Below are 23,641 nucleotides of genomic sequence, written 5' to 3' on the forward strand. Positions count from 1 at the left end.
TTTAAAGGTTCAGAAAACTCCCCAAAAGTTAGTGCGACCAGCACCTATAGAGCCCAGCACAGAACAGAGGGGTTCAGTGGCTCTCGGTAGATTTTGATGAAACTGTAAATCGATTGACTTCAAGTTCATAATTAGCACAAAGCTAAAAAATTAGCCCATTCAAACAAGTGGAAGCGGAAATATTTGCGGTTAAACACGGGCCATTTTCTGTGCAACGGAGACAAATGGGTGCTCCTCGTTGCCTTTTCTTTTGCTTGAACACTTCATACTTCAGCCGGGAAACTCCCTCTCTCCTTTAGGTAGCTGCTCGGGCTAGCTGGAGTAAGCAGTAATATAGAGCCTTCTTATCTCTCCCAAATCTCCTCTGAAATGACTAAAGAGTTGCTGAAACAGAATCGGCAGATGCGGGAAGACGGATGGCGTACGGTCTTTGCACCGGCCGAGCGTAGAAGCACCTAACTGTGAGTGAGGTCTGACCAAAAACGCCAAACAATCAGAGGAGAGGGGATTCGTAAGTCCTCCGTCATGCTGTGATATGATAGAAGTTAGTCCGCGTTCAATCGCGAATATCTCGGCTTCTGCTCGTTAGAAGAAGCTAATTTTTTGGCTTTGTGCTAATGATGAACTTAATTTCAAACTGTTGTTTATCAAAATCTACCAAAAGTCACTAAGCCCCTTGATCTGTGCAGGGTTCTTTTCAAAATTTGAATCGGCTATGCCGGTCTCGGCCCCTTAGGGTCACTTTGAAATTTCAAAATTTTGGTGCTGGTCGATTTTTTATCATGATGAAAAGTGGATGTTCTTTAACCAGAAAAATGCGAATATCTCGCAAACTGATAGTCGTAGCACAGAACGAACGAAATTTTCCAGTTCCAGTAAATATCTGTAGGTAGTTACTTTGGTACTCCCCATTTTTTAACTTGAAAATGACCTCAGGGGGCCCTCGACCCCATGGGGGGGGGGGGGAGGTTGCAACAGTAATTGCAGGAATGCAGAGGAGCCGGCAAATTTCGTCCGTTTTTCTGCACAACTAGTGGTTAACGAGATATTCGCATTTTTCTGGCTTGAAAATGTACCACTTTGCTCAATGCTAGAAAACATCCATCATTACCACAATTTGGGATTCAAATATATCAAGTTCATTCAGAGTAGAGGAGGAAAAATTAGAAAAAAAGAGACTGGTATGTAAACAGGTTTTGATAAATTATCTACAGTAAATTATTTACTTAAAGCTTTTAAAAAACAAAACAAAATAAAAAACAAAATAACTGGTAATAAAATAAAGAAGTACGTAAATACTGAGAACAATGAAACAATGATAGTAAAGCACAGTAGTACAGCCGAAAGGTTCAGAAATTTTTCACACTAATATTTATTTTAGCTTTAGTTGATAGCAGTGATGCACATTCAGGGACAAGTGTGAAGAGTTAACCCGTTCAATTTTACTCATTGAATGCAATAGTGTTTGTATACTTTAATTTTTACTTTAGAGTTTTAAAAATGATTTTTTTTTTTTCAAGGAATCATCTTAAATATGCCTCTTGGCGCAATTAATCCGTTTTTATTGCTGAAACTTCAAAATGAGAACAGTAATTTAAAAAAAAAATTGTTTCATATCTCAGTGCTTGTTTGCTTCTAGTGTAGATTTACTTCACAGTATGTAAGTTGAAATTTTCATGCAAAATTTTCGGAGGTTATTCACAAAGGACGAAGGAAAATCATTTATAAACAATAATATATATGATTATCCGCGAGTATTTGTGAATAAATTTTGTATTATTATATATACTGTAAATATTTCAGCAATACTGATGATAAAGTATCTTTCAAAGGCGTAAAATATCACAAGAAATCTGGATTGTTGCAAACCAAGGAAAATGGTTTCAAATTTTCACCATTGATATGCCTTGCCAAGTAAATTATTTAATTATGCTTGAGAGCTTACGGGGCTCATTCCCAGAGGAATTCTCTTACAGATCCTTTCGACTGCACTTTTGATCAAACAAGCATCTAACATAAAAGTTCACAACACTGATTCAAATCATTTCATAAATTATCTTAAGACGAAAAAAATAACAAGTAAACATGATGAAACCACACTGTGAAGACTAGAGAAAAATCTAAAGGATACTATTTTTCAAAGTGTAGTTTTTCACGTTCATAAAGTGAGCCAAGTGAACGATTCATTGAAAAAGAGTCAAAAAAAGTAAAGCATACTTCCAAAAGGGGAGTTAAAACTGCCTTACATTAATTCATTACAAAATAAATTGCCGGTATTTTATGATCACTATGATTGATTCCAAAAATATTGCAATAAAGACATCGAAAGGAAGATTAAGTAAGCTTAGGACCTAGAACTTTTTTAACATCTCTAAAAACACAGAAGTCACAATGAAACAACAAAAAGTCTTATAACAACAAATTCAAAAGACTTTGAGAAGACAAATATAATCTAGAACTCTACAATTTTAGAAAAAGCACTTGGAAGAATTCTTGAGAAGGTTCAGTTATTCACAAACAGCAATTCACAATTATTATAGAACCTGTTGGCAAAAAGCATACTCGTGGTTACTTATTATACCTATTAAAAAAGTAAGAATCAGAATGAATATCGTGCATGACAAAAGCGAAATACTTTGAAGAGAAAACTTTAAAGCATTATCAGTCCTATCTATCTCAAAACGTCCACATCCATTTCCAAGGTTTCTATAATTTCGTAATTTTCTAGTTCCCTGACTTATTTGCTTTTTACATATGTACATACAGGAGTCGCTTTTATAGCGCTCTTTGGCGCTGTGCGACGCCTAATCGCCACAAAACTCGGTCTTCCCACAGGTCATCAGAAAGTTGACACTCCCTCATTTCATTTAATACCCCCTGTCGCCACCCTCTCACCGGGCGTCCCCTTCGTCTGCTTTTTTCTGATTCTAAAATTTTCGGATTCCCTGACTTTCCCTGACCTCTAACAAACATTCTCTTAAATTTGTTTTCTCCTTTTAATTATGCCAATGAGCTAACTTACTACTTGTCAAATTCCTTAACTTTTTCTGTTAATTCCCTGACTCTTCCAGGTTGCCACAAATTCTCAGGCTTTCTAGGTTTTTTGGACTGCCAGAAACCCTGCATTCCCTTCTTTTCCAGTGAGAGAGTATCCCAGTTTTTTTTTCGTGAAAAAGGAAAAAAATTGCAAAAATTTTCACAGAAACCGAAGCAGCTTTCATGGACAAGAATAAAATGGTCACTGCCATTTTAAAACATTACAACGTTAACCCACCGAAATAAACTTTGAACTGCCCCTGAGCCATCGATTTTTTAGGCCTTGTCTCGACGGCGCAACTGTTGAGGGTACTTTGTGCAACTGTTGAAGGAAGGAGGTGTTACAAAAATGTTTCACTTATAAAAGAAACTGTCAAGGTCAGAAACCTGGAACCTCAAACAATTGTTTACCTTCGTGTTCTGAATTGATAAATGCTGATTACACATGAAGCGGAAATTTAATACGGGTGTTTTATTTCTGAGCCTTTATTATTTAAAAATATTTGTATACATTACACTATCAATTTTATATTTTCGTTTGTAGTATATCACTACAGCATAAAAATAAAATTTTATCGAATATACTTTCTTTTTATCCATGTCTGTGTTATGTTGCTGTTTTTTGTTTTATACCTGGTTGAAATAACGCAAAATATTTACCTCCTGGTCATAATTATTATCAGTTCAGTTACCTCAGTTGACATCGTTTGACCTAAAAAAATGTGTTGTTCAAATATTCCCACCTGAAAGTTCCAGGAACACATGCGTGTGCGTCGAGATAGGGAACTTTGGTTGGTGCAACAAACTCGCAACAGTTGCACCTAATTCCCTCAACAGTTGCGCCGTCGAGACAAGACCTTTAATATTTTGATCATTACGCCATCTAAAAACTTCCTTTTTCTTGAAATTTCCTTTGCTTCTTCAATTTTCTTCCGTTCATTCACTACTTAATGACAAAAATTTTACTTACCACATGCAGAGTCTCCGGCTCAACTTTGATCTCCACGACATCATTCTCAGAGTTTCCATTTTTGTGCGATTCCAGCTTCAGTTTTCTGTACTCTTGAGCGCAGGACTTCTTCCACATGTAATAGAACTGAATGCATTGCTTCACGCTTTTGGATCCAACCTACCACAAACATTTTTGGTATGATTACGTGCAAATGAGGTTTGTGAAAAATTAAATTGAAAAAAGTTTTGATGCATTAGCAGATAGTTAATTTATAAATTTGCGGAATTTATTTACTCAAAACTTGAATGCATTTGCACGTTTATCATTCTGGAATAAAAAGTAAAAAAAAAAACAGGCAGAGTAACTATTTGCCGGTTCTTTTCCTATATCAAAGACATAATTTCTCAGATTTGAAGAGTTAATTTTTCTCAATTCATAAAATCTAAAAGTTCTAAAGGCAGATGCCCAAAATTAACAAAAATGTTTCTTTACTCGTCTGCTACGCAGAGGAAAAACTCCATATGAGCCTTCAAACATTGCTGAATTTCCTTTGATAAACCACAAATTTCCGGTAAACTTTGTGAATAATTCTCTTGAAATCTTTCAGAGGATTTTGTTTGTACCTAGCTAGATATGAAGTGTCTGAAAATTTCAGGGGAAAATATTCATAACTTTCCTCAAAAATAAACATTTTGCAAGCGGGGATTTGACAAAATTCGAATACTCATACAACGTACTTCGTGGCAATTGTATAAATCCCTATAAAAGTCGAAATCCTTATAGGTAGAAACTTAAAAAAATATAGGGATAGAAAAAGGAGTTCCTCTATGAAATAGTTCCTCCTTTTTCATACAACAAATATCTACCGTTAGAAGAACACTAATGTAAAAGCAAAATTAAATTGACTGGGTCTATTGAATTGAAAACAATACAAAAAAGTTTGTAAAGCCGACTTAACTCACCAATTTTGAAACTGCAGGGAAATCTTTTTTGTGGAGGGTTATTGCTCGGTGGAAAAGGTCGATTTCGAACGATGTCCATCGCTCGTCATCCGGATATTTGATTTGCGTCATGAAAGGATAGCAAGAGAAGAGAGATGCAGTGGGCTGCATCAGTTTGAGCATTGCCTCCTAAAATTAAAGAGAATCGAAGAGAGAAGAGAGATTAGAGAGGAGAAATGAGGGGCTTGAAGGACAAGGCGCATAAGTGCAGTTTTTGCTATTTTGAGAAATGCGTGTTTGAAGTTTCGAAATTACATGGATCCTTATGGCCGGAAGAAAGTTCAAACTGACTTTTTGATGCTTAAAAATTGGAATTTGGGATCAAATTTTTCACAGAATTTGCATTAAGGCTAGTTTTACTTGAAATCATTAATACCTCAATTTTTCAAAAACTGCCCTTATGCGCCTTGTCTTTCAAGCCCCTCAAATAAAGGTGGACAGATCAATTGCCCTGCTACTGGTGCATATTTTGCAAACAAGAAGCCTTATTGCATTCGATGTATAAAAACATATCAATAAAAACAAAATGGGGGTTTAAAAGGGTGCAGAGTTCTTGAAATTTGCGAACGATTTCCACTAAGAAAAAGTTTGAAGAAAGGAAAAGCCTTGAAAATGGCTGGTTTGTAATTCAGTGATATCCTTAGCTTAGGGCCACTAGACAAGGTATTATCAGGATCGTGATTGATTTTTTTATTTCATGATTTTTCTCTCTGTTAGTTTGTATAGATTTCAAGCTACGAAGTTAGCTTGCGTCTCTTTGAAAAATAAAATGAGAGCAGACATTTTGGAACACCACAATGAAGATAGGAAGGTTTTGCACATTGGCCATGGATATTTAATATTCAAGGACAAATACTTTATCTGAAGGAAATTCTTACTTGAATGTTTCCATGACATAAGTAAAGAATATGCAATGCACATTCTTTATTCCTGCCTCCACCCTGTATGCAAGCACAACATGCAAATTCAAGGAACATATCCACTGCAACAAATGTGGAAAAGTAAAAAAATTAGGTGACATAAGTTGAACAAAAGCAAGATATGAGTTGTATTTTTGACGCATTCTGGAATGGACCGAAAAAACTCCCCATTATTTTTCAATTCAAGTACAGCTCTTTTGGAGAGGAAACATAAGCGGTTCATTTCGAATGAAAATTTATTTGATTTTTAATGTTTAAAAGTCAGAAAGGACTACGCACGGAATACCATGACATGCAATGCTGGTTACATTTCGATATTATTTATGATATTTCTTTTGATTTTATGAGCTTTTAAAATAAACTTTTCTACACGCCAATCTCGGAAAAAATGGGGTTGAAAAGTGCTTTTTTTTTGCCCTCATACCTACACGTTTTCTGATGGGGATGTGGGACTGATGCTATGTGTGTGTTGACATGGCACTGGATGCTGTCATCGTTTGGGGGAATTTGATTATTTTTGTCTGTTTCATCTTCCCAGCCTACAAAGAAACGATCACCAATCAGATGTTCCAATATTTCAATGAGATTTGGCACGTAAAAATGCTACAAAATTAACTTTCCAGCCCTGCTTTCCTCTAGAGTGTCATAGACAGTTAAATTTAAAAACTAATTGTGCTCAGAATATCGCAAGGAACAGATATTGAAAAAATATTGAAATTTAGCCGGCGCCAAATTTCTTGGTATTCCAAAAGCAGTCCTTTCCCTGAAAATGGGAGTTTCGTCAAATAATAGTGTGAAATTTGTCTTTCTCTTTATAAAGAATGAATAAAGGTGAAAGAGAGTTTATACATATTGGGCACTTTTTGGTGTGTAATCATTATTGACCGATGAATTGCTTTGTAGCAACACTTCTCCTTTCTGTGCATTTTTGGTGGTAATTGACAAAATAATAAATTGCTCTCAAATTTTAGAATTAATTGGTGAATTACATCAATAATTTGTAACCATTAGGTAAAAAGAACATCGATTTCAGTGGTATTTTTGGTGATAATTGACAACTGTGAATTACATCAATAATTTGCAACCTTTAAGTAAAAAGAACATTGATTTCAATGGTATTTTTGTGAGACGTAAAACCGGCTCTCATATGAAGGGGAAAAGCTTACATTCTTTATTTGAGATTATTTCATTGATGTAAGGATCCCACAGCAGGACATCAAACGCATCTTTGTCACTGAATTTGTCAGGAATCAACTCGACCGGTGGTACTTCCGCTTGAAATTGGAATCCAACATTTATATGCGGTGTCATCGCAGGCTTCTCAGCTTCAATTTGCCCATTAGATCCCCCTGGGAAAAAAGGCATGACAGACTTAATTTATTTTAAAATTACCAGCTTAGTTGCACAAAAAAAATGAAAAAATAAAAAACAACGAGACAGCACACTATAATGATTTCAATCAGTATTCTTGGCCGCCTCCACCATTTTAATTATAATTTTTCATGGAACATTTGATGTCAAACGCATTCTCCTGAATTGTAATTTTATGTTTTTACTTCACATAATGATAATCTAAGTTGCAATCCTTCATTTATCAGTGGCACTTCTGATGATAAGGGACATTTATCCGCAATGTTGACGATCGAAAGCATTATCAAAATCTTCAGATTAGATCTCCAAAGAAATGTAAATTTTCGAACTTGGAGATTATAAATCTTTCAAATCAATATCTTTAGTTTACGAAAAAAAAAGAAAATCATGATAATAATTGACTGATCCTGTCGACCAGAAATTGTGAGCAGAAAATAATGATCCCTAAATCTACACTAAATTTTGAGTTGAATAGAAATTTTTGAGATAGAATAATGAGAGGAAACACAAAGTAAATGGAGGTTATTCAAATTACCTTTGTGTCTCAAGTTTGGCCACGGTGATGAATGGGAGTAGACGCGGGTTCCGTTCAAGGCAGAATTCAAAATTGGATATGGTGTGTAGGTGAATGGTGATTTATTGGTTGGAGAGGGCAATGGTGAGTCTAAGCTCTGCTGATTTCCGTTGAAGATAGAGCTAGAACAAAAATAAGGGAGATATTACAATACAGAAAACTGCATTGCACCATATCAAAATGTCCAATTTTTTTTTTGTGTAACAGAATAATTGCTGGACATTATTTCTTGAAATTTTAAGAGGAGTTCTGTTCACAGATGACCAAAATTCAGAGGGAGATCCACGCAATTATGTACGGCAATTTTTGTTTTAGAAATTAAAATAAGAAAGAAAATTCTGCAATATAAGTAAGAGTAAAGTTTGTTCTTAAAATTCACAAGTATTGCAGGGAAAACCAAAAAGGCGTTTGGAGTATTCACCAGAGAATTCAAAAATTATTGTTCTTCTAAATAATATGTATTATCCAACGTTACTTTTTCTCTCAATACCTTTGTAAATTTAATGTTATTTGATTTAATTCACGTAGATAGATATACAAGGCATATCGATGATGAAACTGCAATAATGCGTATCTTGGTTGCAGTGTTTAAACATCTCCATTCCTATTTTATTTTGTGAAAAAAGGAGACCAAACGGACGTCATGGCTTGAAATTTTTACAGAACTTTCCTTAGATAGAGAAGGTGAACCACCGAAATTTTCAAGAAATGACAATTGGTTGTTTTGAATTGAAATTATAAAGTTCGTCAGGAAGTTTGCAACGCCGCGAACCGAGATACGCATTTCTGCAGTTTCACCATTTATATAAATAGTTCTTGTAGTAGTTACCATATTTTTATAATTTTTCAAAACTTGTCTAAAAAAAAAAGTATTCACCTGGTTCCGTCAAGTAAGGAGCATAACTTGACATCTCGCGTACCAACTTTCGCGTCTTCAGTCTTGATTTCTTGACTTGTTGCGTTTTCAGTTTTAACGACAACCGCTGATGTCTTGGTCAAGTCTTTGATTGACTTGAAACTCGAGCCAACTTGAATGAACTTGACCTCGCAGTTGCAATTGAGAAGGACCTCGGCTAGATTTTGAGCATTGCTTGAAAGGATATCCATTTTGCCGTTGCTGAGGAGTTTGAGCGTTTGGAGATCAAAGCGCTTCCGCGAAGAGAAATCCTTTGGGCAGCTCGATAGGAGTGGATCGTCTGAGTTTGTCATCAGTTGCGATTGGAGACTCTGATTGGAGAACGGAGCAATGATGGACGATAGTGGCACAGTTATGGAAGAAGAGGATAAAGGGGTTGGCACAGAGGAAGGCGGGAAGCACACAACATTTTGCAGGGAATCAACTGTCACAACCTGGAACAAAATTTCATGAAAGTGATTGATCTGTGATTTCGTCAAAAAAAGATCCATCGCAGCCAAGTTAATGAATAGTTTAAGAAGTTATCTCTTTAACAGAGACCTTTCCACGTCTTTGAAGAAAAATTCAAGTTCTTTCCTCGAAATGGTTTCTTTAAAACTTAAACCAGTCTCAAAGACATTAGATTTCTTTTGTTTTCTCCTTGACAAAGACCTACACACATTAAAATTTGAAAAAAAAAATTAAAAATTTTCTCCTCAAAATGGTTTCTTTAAAAACTCAAACTAGTCTCAAGGACGTTAGATCTTCTTCTTTTCTCCTGAAGAAGACGTTCACAAGTCAAAATTTGAAAAAAATATTCAAACTTTCTCCTCCAAATGGTTTTTTTGAAGCATAAACTAGTATCAAGGACGTCAAGTCTCTTTTCATCTTCATATTTTACCTTCAGCATTCCATTTTGAAGTTCATGAAGGGGGGGGCTGCAACGCCACCAAAATACTTTTATTGTTTGAAAAAGACATTCTGCAGTAATAGCTTGATGAGTCTGAGGAGTTAACCTTCAATGAGAAGCATTTTCATGTGATTTTATCTCACGTTATTCCAAATCCCTTCACCTAAAATTGTTTTTACTTAAAATTTATAATAATAGCCATTACAAACCCTTGTTCTATTTCAAGTTCTCTCCTTTTCAAGAGATTCCTGCACATCTGCATCCTAGTGAAATTACTTGCTTGAGGACATAAAATGAAACGCTTCACTTGAGAACGAAATCAGCCAAAATTGGAATGAGCAAAATTTTCATTTATTTTGAAGTTCATTTCTTTCCTTCTAAAAGTGTTCATTTTATCGATGAAATCTTTGATCCTTCGAATTCTGATCGACCGTTTATCATAAATATTTTGTTTCTTGTGATTATTTTTCTTCCGTTTTCAGGAGAAACTTAAAAATGTTCTTGAAAGTTATAAGAGTAAATTCTTAGTAATTTGTAGAAAAAACTTTGTAGGAGTGAACTCTTGGATTTAAAGTTTAAACTTGTTAGGAACTTGTTAAATGATATTCACAAAAAACATATCGATGGCTAAAGGGCAAAACCACGCATCTCCATTGCAGTGTTTCGAAACTTCCGCTTCTATTTTATTTTTCCAATGAGGAACAAGTCAACTTAATAACTTTAAATTTATACATAATATTCTGTCAATGGAGAAGAAAAATCAAGAAAGTTTTCAAGAAATTACGTTGACTAGTTTTCAAAAGAAGAAAGAAAGTATGACAGGAGGTCTGCAACGTTGCAAATGGAGAAACTTGGTTTTGCACTTTGCCCATCGATATTTTGATTATTCAAGAGAGGAAACAAGTTGAAACCTGAGCAGGATTTTGCTGGAGACCCGGTCGAACAACCGTTGGGGCATGGATTGTCATGGAATTCATTGAAGGCACACTGACAGCGCTAGACTCTGATGCGCTGATTGTCATGGAGTTCACAGTCTGATTAATTGTTGAGCATGAGGAAGCAGGCGACACAACGTCTGATTTTTTAGTCGGATTCGACTGGAAGAGCAGATCTGAGAGGCTGACGGGCAGAATCGTTTTCAGGAGAGATTGGATTTCTTTGTTTTGGTGGTTGTTGTTCTTGGAATCTGGAATTGTATTAGAAATAGTTTCCTGGAAGAAAAGAAATTGTTGGAATGAAATTAATATCTGGCGCAAGGTTACTACATTGAGATCAACGTGCTGCAATTAAGTATATGGTGACTGATGAACTAAAGCCAGTCTGAAACCTAAGAGATGTTGAATAATTTGTTTAAACTTCCGCAAACATGTGCAATAGTTTACTGAGGACATTGGTATTTTTGATCATTATTGTGGGGCAAAAAAAACTATTTAAATATTCCTACTGAAGAATAAAATTCCAGGAACAAGAGAAACTTGTGAAAAAGTCGATGCAATTTCAACATCAATTTAAAGGTCCTCAGTGGCAGCTATCTATAAAACACAATTTTCAAAAACACTTAGGAAAATTGTTAACATATTCGTTTTATGGGAACGCTATTCAGTTACTTTCATAAGGAGACGTTAATTCTTTGTGAAATTTACGTAAAAAATTCTTGCAAAAAAATGACTCCTTTCAAAGAGTTATTTGACATTTTTTTCAAACAAACTTAGTGTTGAAGAATCATAGTTGCTACTTTAGAAGTTTTTTTCAACACTTTTAGTTTTAATTTCACTTAAATGTTACTTCTTGTAAATTTCACTTTAAAACTACCTCAGAAGGATTTCTTAGAGTAAACATTTATTATTTATTTTTTTATTTTTTTAAATGTTTATTTTTGAGAGTTGTATTTTATGAATTGACAAAGTGTTTTAAAAGTTTTTTTTGACAGTCAGTGCTAGTAAAGTAGCGTCATCTTTAAATATTACTTTTCTGTAACGTGTGTTTCTCATTCGTGAAATTAATGTCACTGCTTACTGGTATAACGAACAGAAACTGAAGGAAATTAGTGTCATGGTTTTAAATCTTCAGGCTCAAATTGGATTCTTTTGACTGCCGATGCACTATACAGGACCCTAAAATTTTGAATGAATTACGTACCAGCACTTGAGATGCCACCACTTTTACCCTCCAATTATTAGTGACTTCAAATCTATTACTACTTCTAGACTACATACTTTAGTTACAAAAATTCAAATTTCTCACTACACTTCATTTACCAGAGGCAAAACAAAAAAAGTAAAAAAAAACCTTTCATAAAAGTTGCTGAATTAAAATCCTAGGAGGTTATAAATCTGCACGACAACTCTGGAATGTTGATATACTATGAACGCTTTGGTTGTTCATTCAATGTCGCTAGGATTTTACTTCAACAGCCAGGTTCATACCAACATTCTCGAGTTGTCATGCAGATTTTGAACATCCCAGCAACTTTTTTCCGTGCTGTTATTTAGTTAGGCTTAAAGTTTTAATAGGAAAATATGTACTGCCCAAGTAGCACAGTGCAACGAAAATATTGAAATGAAATTGCTGTTTGATTTCAATAAAATTGTAATTTTTTACAATTAAATTGCAATATTTTTACATCATTTAGTCAATTTATGCCCATTTTATACAATCAACAAAATGAGCTCCATGTGTCAGAAAGATAGGCAAAATGCAATGCAATGAAAAATTGCAACTTATTTCAATTTTATTGCAATAAGTTTCGATAAATAATGCCCCTTCAAATAGGAGCTAGGCAACATACACAACACTCAGTGGAATTTCAATATTTTTACAGTGTAATTGCTACTTATTGCAATCTGTGCTACTTGGGTGATAGTAAACTGAGAAAATAAATCGTAGTTACCTGTGGTGTTGCGTTGTTCAACTGCTGCTGAAAAGAGTTGATGTCTTGGAGGAGGAAAGTTTTGTGCGAAAAACCGTCAGCGTTGGCCAGTTCAGAAACACCACCGTTGGAAGTGAACTGCGGAAGCGATCCATTTTTTATGCGTATCAGATTTTTTTCAGGTAATTTAATTAGTTTTGGCGGATCACGAGGCGAAGAAGGATCAGAGGATTCCCTGTGAAAAGATGAGGGAAATTAGCCGAGCACAAGATGTATCATGCTAAAGACTTTTTTTTTAACAATAATACTTGTACTTTACATATTTTGAGCTGAATTATGTGTGAGAGGTATCCCAAGTAGCAATGGCTCTTAAAACAAATTCTACAAAAAGTTGTCAAAAAAAATGAAAAAAATTTGTAAATTTTAAGAGTTCGTAAATTTTAAGTGAAAAAACTCTTAAAATACTCGTTTCAGGATACCGTTTTGGGGAATTCCTTAAAATAAAAGGATAGTGTTATTTTAATTAAAAGAAAACTTGAAATTTACGTAAAAACAACAAACTATATCCTAAATTTTTATGGGCTGCAACTTTTCCTTTTTTATACTTTTCTGTTCACCACTTTTTTCCCCTCGTTTTTGCCCGCAGGAAGTTTATAAAAAAAATACGTAAATTTTACCTAAAATTTGTCTCCAATTTTATGTAAAAAAAAGCCCCAAAAAGGGTTTCCTGATACGAATATTTCAAGAGTTTTTTTTACGTAATTTTCAAGTGGTTTTGAAGGAAATATTAAGGTCTCTTAAAATTTACGAATTTTTTTACAACTTTTCTCAACACCCACTGCTACTAGGGATGTGTAGAATTTGTGACTGAATGAAACGAGGATAAAAAGAAGTATGAAAAACTTTGAAAGAAGAGAGTTCAAACTTTTATTACGTAGGTTCATCTTCATGAAGGGGGGAATATGGAATCAAAAACTTTGCCTGTTGTCAAAATATAGTATCTAAAACTCAATTGGAACATAGAAATTATTGCACTGTTCATAAGTTACTGAAATCTTCTTTGTTCAGTTAAGTATTTCAGGATAAAGATATAAGGAAATCGTGTTGACTGTAATGTTACTTTTATCCAAAAAATAGTCCGAAAAGAAGCTCCTTCCGCTTAGAAGATGGCTTACCATGATGGGTGCGTTTAAAAAAAAACAAAAGAGAAATTGACAGTTAATATCTTGTGCTAAGAGGTCGTTTGGACAGTTTTTTAATGAGCCAAAACTGGCTTAGTGATGCGTTTTGATATATTACCTTTTTAGTTTTCTATTTTGAGCATTTGAGGAGGAACTCTGATCTTTGGCACTTTTTTCTTTTGGCGATGTCAATACAAGAGGGGTGAAATTGGTTTTCCACGCCTTCTGTGTTGCTTGTGTTTGATCTTGTTGGGACGGAGCGACTGATATGATAAATGACGACGATCCTTTGTCGTTTGATTGACTAGATTTCGATATACTTGATTGTGTGGAGCTAATGAATTTGACCGACTCAGAACCTGTAAATGAATTAACAAGTATTCAGAACAACACATCTCAGAATATATGGCCTAATTGGAAGTAGACATCTAGGCAAATCTTTAACCAATGTTTTGATGACGAAAATATTGGCTGCATTTTGTTTGGATTGAGAAGATTTCTGGAAAAAGGATGTGTAATGAAAAAAAGCGTCATGAAGGTAAATACATTTAAACTTTTCCACTTTTATATTTTCTGACCAAGAGTGACTTATGGTGGAACTCAGGGACTTAATCAAAGTTTATGCATCTTGGAATGAAATTAGCACATCACTAAAACATGATTAAGGTTGGTTGTTGTGGAAGGAATTTTTGAAAATAAGTGGTTACACTCCGTTTTACAGGAAATGGATCATTGTTAACTTATTATAGGTTTTGGTGACTGAAGCTAATTTTTAATAACATAAATGAAAAGTCTGCTACAAATCCAGGTATACCAACCCAATACTGAACATGAAAAAAATTTTCAACAACAGATTTCCAGAAAAAATGCTCCTAAAGTGTATTGGTGCTCTTTCTGAGAATATTTCTAAATCTATGATCCTATAATCGAGAAACTAGTATCCTGGCTTCAAAACTTGGCAAATTTATCTGAAAGTATACACATATGCACAATAATGTACTGATTATATAAAAACCAAATGTTTGGGAAAAGAGTATATGAGCAGGCTTTACGCCTTTCTTCTAGAAAAATCCTTAATTGCTGTTTCCCAGACAATGACGCGACAATATATATCAACTTTGCAAAATTCCATCTTTCCCTTGGAAACTGCTTAGCTTATACTAATAGGTAAAGAGGAATTTTTCACAAATTGCTGACAGACATCAAACAAATTTTGAACAGAAGTCATCACGTCATTTTTATGTAAAAAGTTAAGTATTTCAGTATAATTTGCAAAGAGACACTTCTGAAGTCAGCACGCGAATATGGACATTTTTTAAGCTGCTTTGGACTCACTTGCACTTTTTTGATAATTTTTTTTTGTTTTTTTTTCATAAATTTAATTTTAAAAAAATGAAAGCGAGTTAAAAACACAGCTAAAATTTTTTTTTAAAATTTGCAATCCTGGTATGACGTCACGCACTATCTTTATTTGGAAAATATGAAATGCGAGCATTCACAAAAAAGGGATATTGGTGACGAAAATCTCCAAATTGACTCCGAGAGGATCAAATGGAGCAGAAGAACCAGACTTACTGGAAGTGGAAACATTTGTCTGATTCTGTAAAGAGAGCGCAGGGTTTGTATTCCTCTTTTGAATAATCTTCTCTTCGATGAGTGCACGAACACTGATGCTGGCTGTTTGAAGCGGAGGCCCAGATGATTCTCGTTTCTCTGACTTTTTACAATCAGAATCCTGCAACATAAGGAAAGCTTGTCATTCACTAATGCTTCAGAAAGAAGTGTCTAGAGTCATAAATTTTGAAGTTTTCTCTATATTCTTTGATTTTAGTTTTTTTTAGAAGGAAGGGGGGATATTTATCGTTTTTTGAGAATTTGTATTAGGATTTAGGTAGTGATAATGAAGTATGTAAAAGACACCTGATGATTTAAATTTAAAATTCCAAGAGAGGATAAGAATGCATGCATGTGAATTATCATGATGATTTAAACCATTGACAAACCTTCTTGAAATATCCGCCATGCAAGCGCATATGTCCATTTAGCGCTGGAAAATTTTTGAATGACCGATGACATAGATTACATTCGACAGGTTTAGGATCAGTCTTGGAGGGTGGGGTTGTGCTGGTGGAATTATCAGCAGAAGAGCTCCCACTAGAAGGAGTAGAAGACGCAGAGGCGCTACTCACAGCTGGTTTTGGATCTAAATCGCTGACAGAAATCTGAAAAAATAAGATTCATCTTTCATTCACAGGACCAAAATAACTTTTGTGATAATATGGATTGCTTCAAGAAAACAAAATTTTTAATTTTTACACTTATCTTCAAATTTGCATGTTCAAAATGCAGGCTAAGTTTTTTTACGTTTCACTTAAGAGTACAAAGACTACGTCTTACCCATTACTTAATATAGAAATTCTGTTGGAATTGATTTCAATGATTCTCGATAGGTAAATTATTGAAAAGAAAAATCAACTTAAATTCTGCAATGGTGTAACTCACTAACTCAGGGTTTATGATAGTTTTTCAAGAACAAAATCACACAAAGTGAAGCTTGCTACAAGGGCAAGTTTTTTTTGAGGAATCAAGGAATTTTTATCGAGAAACTTTCTACTACACTAGTAAAACTTCAAACCTCTTTTTTACACTTTAGACTTGATGGAACTTAGTGCAATGCTGCTGAAAGAAGTCCAATTCATAAATATGTACTTAGTAAAAAGGGTAATGTATTTTGGGGATTTAGGGAAAGTTCAAGTATTAACAAATGCAATTCAAAGCATTCCAAGCCGCGGAGAGATGAAATTGATTAGAGTACCTGTATAGCGAGAGTATAGACAGATGTGAAACTCCAAAAATTCATCAGGCCTTCACCGATGCCTTCGTGAATAAAGTTAGGGCCCAGAAATGCAGCCAACCTATGAATTTCAAATGTCCAGAGCGATTTACAAATACAATTGTTACAAACCGTCGTTTATAAAGCATGTGATTGGCTTACTTATTGCACAATTTTACTTATTTTTGCGAAAGAACGCTCATTTATGTACATTCTTGGTCATCTTGGTTAGAATTGAAATCTGCAGGCTGGCAGTGAAATTTCGTGTGTTAGAAGTTGCTCAGAAGGGTGGCTGCACTTTTGGGCCCTAAGCTCTCCATCAAGTGATCTGTCCATACTCTCGCTATTAAGGTACTCTAAAATTGATGGAAAGTATATAAAAAATCCTCAACTTACAGATTTGATGGAGGAACTGGAGATTGGCTCACTGGCCAAGAGTTGCTGGAGCTGGCTGGGCGCTTTTAAGGGGGGTGGAGGAGCGTTGACAGGAGCGGACGGTGAGAGGGGTGTGAGAGGAGGGGTTGAGGCAGGCGGTGGCGTAGGGGGTGGAGGCGCAAACTGTATGCAGGATGAGAAAGACGATTGGGCATCGGGAGAGGTTGGTGTGGAGGAATTTGAACATGAATGGTGGTTCTCGGTGTGGCGACGTAAAGACCGTGCATCGCAATATGATTTCCCGCAGCCATCTGCTTTGCACTCGTATGGTTTTTTGCTGCGGTGTGTTAGCATGTGCCCGTTCCTGAAACAAAAATGAAAAATGCAATTAAATTTACTCATATTAGAGGAATGAAATGGATTGTATGCCTCATCTTCCCTTGAAAAAGCAAAAGTATGAACTGAAATCCATGTAAACAACACAACAATAAAGTTTAAAAAATGATATGGCATTACAGGAACTTAGACTAAAACCACATAAAACAAACTCCCAGAAATTTTGATTAATAATTTAGTAGCTATCATTCAACAACAGAAGAAATAAAATAATAGAAGATTTAAACCTCAAAGAAAAATCTTCAAATTTTTCTCTAAAACCTCATTCTTCATTCGTATGAGTAGTTTTTCACTTTCGTTTTGCCATTCTGGGCTTCTTTGTGAATTGTTGTAATAGAGCAATCAAAATACCAGAATATTGGGACGGAAAAAATGAAGAATAGTAAAATTGGTAGGGGAAAACAACGAGAGATTAATATCAACAAATTTGAGACAAATGATGTTCTATAGTTCATTAAAAATTTTAATTTTTAATGTCTCGTTTGTATTGCTAGATCAAAAATATTTGAACAGTATTCAATTCCAATTTTAATGGAGTGTAAAAATGCTCCCTTTATAAGTGTTCCAAAATATATTTCCTGCTCCCGAAAACAATATAAAAATTTTACTTACAAATGATCCTGCCGCTTAAACGCTTTTGTACACATGCTACAGACATATTTCCGCTCATCACTGTGGGTCAGTCTATGCTTGGCAAGGGCAGATGCGTTACCAAAAACTTTCCCACAAACCTAGGAAGAAGTGGAAAGATTTCAAAATTATCAACAGAATACAATTTCATTGAGAACCAAACACATCAAATAAAGACGGTAAAATCTTTTGAGTTTATAGAAAATAATACATCCAAAAATAAGAACAGAACTCGGAAGAGATCAAGTGATGTGATTCTAGAGAGACCACGTCTTCATATTGCGCAAGCCTATAATTCAACAAAAGCTGAAGTATTAATTTCATTAATTTGAACTGTTTTTTTTATTTTCATTTTTACTTACTTTTTTTTTTTTTTTTTTTTTTAAAATGAAATTATGAAAATTTATTATACAATTACCATAATACCAAAGGTATGGTAGTGCAGAATATATTTTCTTTAAGTTTAAAGTTACTTCATTCTTATTTCAAAAAAGTAAATGAAGAAATATGTTAATGGCCTGATACCTATCTTTAACTTATGATTTGATCATTGCACATCAACCGTAGAACCACCAGACCACGCATCTCGTTTACAATGTTCAAAAATTTCCGCTCCCATTTTAATTTTTTGAAGGAGAACAAATCAATGTCATTCCTTGAAGTTTTCATAGAGTTTTCTTCGCACAGAGAAGAGCATGGCGGTTTTCAAGAATTGACGTTGAGTGGTTATCCGTTTAGAAAATGAAGTATGATAAGAAGTCTGCAACGTCATAAACCATGGTCTGGTAGTTTCACCTTTGACATGTAAATTTAAATTATTATAAAAAAAATGTCCTTCATTTTCATAGCTGGGACGTTAGTTACCTGGCATTGCTGAGGCCCTTGCCTGTTCGGAGACGAGGCTTTTGGCCTCGATTTGATTACAACAAGACGACTTGCGTCTGAAGCTCCTGTTGAGTCTTCTGCACTGTCGGCTGTAACAGTAAAAAAGTACGCATACATTTAAGAGCAAATATTTGATCCAATAATGTTTTTCCTAGCTTTGTTTTCAATTGGTTGGCTGAGGACTTATATGCAATGCTTGTTCTCTCCTTTTTATACCGAAAAACCTATCTACTTGGATAAAAAGCAATTATGATAGGAGGCACATACATAAAATATGGTCGAATAATAGAATTTAAAACTGTGGAGATTGAAGTAAGAGACACGAGGGAATCCAATTCAATCTGATTTAGAAAAGTAATATTCAAGCCTCCAAATAGACTCAACTACAATAATGAGGGGGAGACTACCTTTTGAATACATTTTTATGATAATAGGACGTAAAAACATGGCAGGATTCAATATTTTACTGCATCAAGACAACAAGAATAAAAAGGTGCTGCCTCGATAATGGATCTATCAAGAAAAATTACATACCAAAGGTACTGTCAAATTAACAAAAATAGTGTTTCTTTTGAGGAAGGTTGAATCTTTTTGCCAAATCTTCTCAGCATAGCTGTTGCTTAAAAAAGAAGAAAAAAAATATATTATAGCACTTTTTTCTGCTCTGAAATATGCTGCCACTACACAACTACCACGGTTGTCTATCCTGTAAATCTGAGAGTGGCTAAGGGCTCTAAAGTTAATGTGGTAATAATGATTCAAGGAATTTTAAAGAAGGACTCATGCTTGTATTTTGTAGGAAAAAATTGAAATGAAAGAGAAAAAACCAAGGTACATTGGATGAGCTTGAAAGTGTCGTCAGGTTGCATTGAGGGCTGGTGTTGATTATGTGCCAGGCAAACTTGCGATTGATGACAGGAATGTGTAGCAGTCTTGCCAAACTGCTTCCGAATGAAATCAGTGGAGGAAGTAGTGTTTTAGTAAGAGGCCGCGGTGCTCAGTCACGTATCTCTGATTGCAATGTTGCACAATTCCTGTCACAATTCATTTTTTCCTTAGGAAAACTAGTCAACGCATTCTCTTGAGAACTTTCTCGATTTTTGTTCTACGTTCGCAGAATATTCTGTATAAATTTGAAGCCATAAATTTGGCTTGTTACTCTCATGAAAAATAAAAGAATTACGGAATTTTAAAACTTTGCAATGAAGAAACATGGTTTCACATTTCGGCCGTTGATATGAAAGATCTATATGATGATTAGTTAATACTAATACTGACGAATTAATGTATGGGATTGTGCTTGGGTAACGGATTACTTTTATCCGTTTTAAAGTAAATTATTATGAAGTAACGATGACTTACTGAGACAGTCTGAGTTGTTATTAATAAATGCTTCTGTTGAGCTGGTGAATGTTTGAGGAGAAAGAGTCAAGTCTTGAGCATTTTCTGAGTCAAACAAATCCAATGTAGAAGTATCAATGGAAGCTCCTAGAAACAGAGTCAATAAATCACATTACAATTTTCGTGCAGAGTTAATGAATTATATTGCAATTTTTATACCTACAGAGTTAAGAACTTACAATTTTTATAAAGGACCGTCCATAGGAAAAAAGACATAAAATTTACAGACGTAAAATTTTCAGAGGAACGATTTTTGTCAAATTTTGTTGAAGAATTTGATTTTGAGATTAGATAGAAAACTCACTAGAATTTCTTCAGTCTAAGCAAGAAAAAATTACTTAATTTTTTCAGCTTTTCCCTGACCAAATTGATCAAGATTTCCTGACTTTTCACACCCACAATTTGCGTGCATAGAATTGAAAATGAACTATCATTTTTGGCATTAATTTCTTTGGGAATGACAGAAACATAAGAAACTTTTTTCTTCAGGTCATTAATCATTCAATTTTATGACTAGAATTGTACCTAATTGTAATCAGAAAGCCTGATGTACTCTATGTCTTAGGATCTATCTACCATTTTCAATAATCTGCCCACAGTTTCGTCAATTTTTTGTGCCTTTGCTTATTAAGAGAGCGAAGTTTCATATTATCCGGCAATATTTCACTGCAAAATATGTTTCATATTTTCCAAAACTTTGTGAAATTTCATGAAATATTTCACTTGCGCACCGCCCTGCTGCTAGAAGTAGGAAAGGAGAAAAAAATTACCAGTTGATGGAATACTTGACGGGAAGTTGGAATCGAGGAGAACATTGGCCAAGCTGTCGTCAGTGTAACTGATGCTAAGAGCAGCCGCATCCTCTTCCTGCAGTTGAGCGAGAACAGACGCAAGACTGCTCTTGGAGTCTAGGTCATCAACATCCCTCAGCTGTAGAGTTACGCCTCCCTCATCCGCAGCTCCATACATGTAAACCGTCGTGTTGCCATTGGTTTGTCCGATAGATGTTTGAAAAGCAAGTTGAACATCTTTGATATCCTGAGCATCCTGCAAAAAAGATATCAGTTGAGGTGATTAAAATTGATTCCAGGAAAAAAAAGGGAGATACAAGGGGGGGGGGGGGCTTAATCCAATTGGAATGTTGCAAAGTTTCACCTGACAACCAGACTACATTGTGCAATTAGGAACTACATTTTCTGGCTTATCCGTAAAAATGCATTGATGGGTTCACACTTTGCGAAAATATTAGAGAATTTCTGTCAATTTACGTCAGATTTTACTGGAAATTTACGACAGATTTTAAAAGAAAGTAAGTAAGTAGGCATCAATTCTTAAGAAAATAAAAAAAAGTTATGGAGTGAATTTGACCACATTGCAATGTAATTAACCCCTTCTGACCATCGTTCCTTTATATTATTTATTGCCTTTGCCAGAATTATTGTTCTTTTTTTGTTTTGTTTTGGAACAAATTAATACGCCATAACTCTACAAAATTCAATTTTAGAGCAAGAACCCTTGAATTTCTGTGCTTTTTTGGGGGGCACAGGGAGGTTGCAGGTTATTCATGCACCATGACTCTACTTGAAGTTGGTGCTTAAAAAAAATTTTTGATGCCACTAGGTTCTTCAGAAAATTAGTTTATACCCGCCAAAAAAAGAGTGGAAGGTAAAAAAGATGGAGGTAAAATCTTGGAGCTTGAACAGAAGAATAATTTTTGATTGAGAATTAAAATGAGAACCTTCAAAAAAAGGAAAACTCAAGGGCTTGGAAAATATGTTTCTAGCGTTTCTTTGGCATCTTTTAAAGATATAGAGCGCTTGAAATATCTCAAATAACAATGTAGATTTTATGTGCAAAAAAAAATATTAAACTTTTGGCCATGTTTGTCAGATCAATTGCTCACCTGCCATTCTTTTCAGGTTTATAATTTTGAAACTTATTGCCAAACTTGCATTTAAATTTACATTCAAAGGGAAATACCTACAGCTCCTGGTTTGAGGGGTAAAAACATTAATTTCCTAGATTATTTTTTTTATTCATTTGAGTGAGTAATCAAAGAGATCTGATAAAAAAAATCTAAATTTTAGTAAACTGCTCTTGAATGATGAGAGACAGATATAGATAAGTAATGATGGATGAACTAGAAAATTGGAGAGGAAGGTAAGGCTAGGAACAATAGATAACCAAAATGAGGACTTACCAAATCTTGCTTACTTTCTCCTAGATTAGCCAGAGTGTTCGCATAATAAAGATATTTGAAAACAAAAAAAAAATAAGGAACAAAACGCCGTCGAAAAACAGTGAAAGACACTCTTACATTAGGACATGATAAAACACTTAACCCCCCAACGGACTGTTGAGATAAGGTATCAAAATAAAAGGGAGTAAAGATGGAGGAATTTTCGAACTAGAGTGAAAACAAACTTCTGGGAACTTGGAGCTTTCAGCGGAAGCTGCATCGCCCGCGGGGAGGAGGGGAGGGAAGATGAAAATAAACAGTCGGACAGTGCGCGCACGCAGAAATTTTCAGCGTTCAATACTTTATAATTTGAGCGCCATCCGGCGCTTCAACCGATGACGTCAATCGTCCGACCAATCAGAGGGGCTATCCTTCACGCATCTTCAGACGCGCCAAATTCAAATTGACGCGCCCCCCAAACACCTGCCGCCCAAAAATCTTCTTCTTGGTTGATCGCTCGGACCAAAAATTGAACATTTTGGCGTGAACAGAATTTTTGTGACTCTATATCCTATTAATTTTTGACAGATGGATTTTATATTCCCACCCTTTTTTGTAATATGTAGTTTTTTAGTCAATCTGAAAGCAAAGACCTAACCAACATGCACAAATTATTTACATCAAAATAAGACATTATTGATGATATTCATTTTAGATTAAACATATATATGATTGAGGTTTCGAGATTATTCTGAGAAACGGTTTACTACACCCCGTATTCAGTTAGAAAAAAAGTTATTATGGCACACTCCTAAATGTTGGACAAAGAAATACGATCACATAATTTTATATCTCGGATCTAAGATGGATCGGCAATGATATTGTTTGAATACAATTTTTAAATTCTGCTTTAAAAATTTAAAATTGAGGAAAACTTAAGATAAAATATCAAAAATAATTGTAATACGGCAAAAATGGATAGTGCGGGAAGTTGGGGAACTTTCCCGTTTTTCAAAGCCATCGCTGTTGGCGCTTCTTCGGCATTGCCAACATAATAACGTAAGCGCGGATTCGAAAGATGTTTAAACTTCATTGGAGTCTGAAGTAGAAATGTTGGATGGAAATACGATGATAGCCTTTGCGATAGAATCTTGATATAACTCTTAATTTCTTAAAAAATAATAACCTTGAAGGTCAGGTTGATTCAAAAGAAAAAAAGACTTTCAAATATGA

The 23,641-nt window shown here is 34.8% G+C and overlaps 1 protein-coding gene across 2 annotated transcripts; it reads right to left on the bottom strand.

Moving 5' to 3' along the window:
• Positions 1–1,186: 1,186 nt before the first annotated feature.
• LOC109031920 (uncharacterized) lies at positions 1,187–23,063 on the bottom strand. Of its 2 annotated transcripts, none has more exons than XM_019043775.2 (18): positions 22,430–23,063; positions 21,000–21,276; positions 20,191–20,319; positions 18,808–18,917; positions 17,926–18,044; positions 16,939–17,281; positions 15,713–15,931; positions 15,285–15,444; positions 13,828–14,068; positions 12,550–12,763; positions 10,571–10,870; positions 8,732–9,204; positions 7,816–7,976; positions 7,076–7,258; positions 5,868–5,971; positions 4,951–5,118; positions 4,007–4,165; positions 1,187–2,543 (listed from the first exon to the last, which is right to left on the bottom strand). In XM_019043775.2, the coding sequence occupies exons 2-18, from the start codon at positions 21,196–21,198 to the stop codon at positions 2,535–2,537; spliced, it is 3,291 nt and encodes a 1,096-aa protein (XP_018899320.2). In that variant the 5' UTR covers positions 21,199–21,276; positions 22,430–23,063; the 3' UTR covers positions 1,187–2,534. The 2 variants fall into 2 exon arrangements, with proteins under 2 accessions (XP_018899320.2, XP_018899321.2); XM_019043776.2 differs by having other exon boundaries at positions 20,191–20,316; positions 22,430–23,057.
• Between the last annotated feature and the right edge of the window lie 578 nt (positions 23,064–23,641).

This window comes from Bemisia tabaci, chromosome 10 (assembly GCF_918797505.1).
Source record: "Bemisia tabaci chromosome 10, PGI_BMITA_v3".
Taxonomy (NCBI): Eukaryota; Metazoa; Arthropoda; class Insecta; order Hemiptera; family Aleyrodidae; genus Bemisia; species Bemisia tabaci.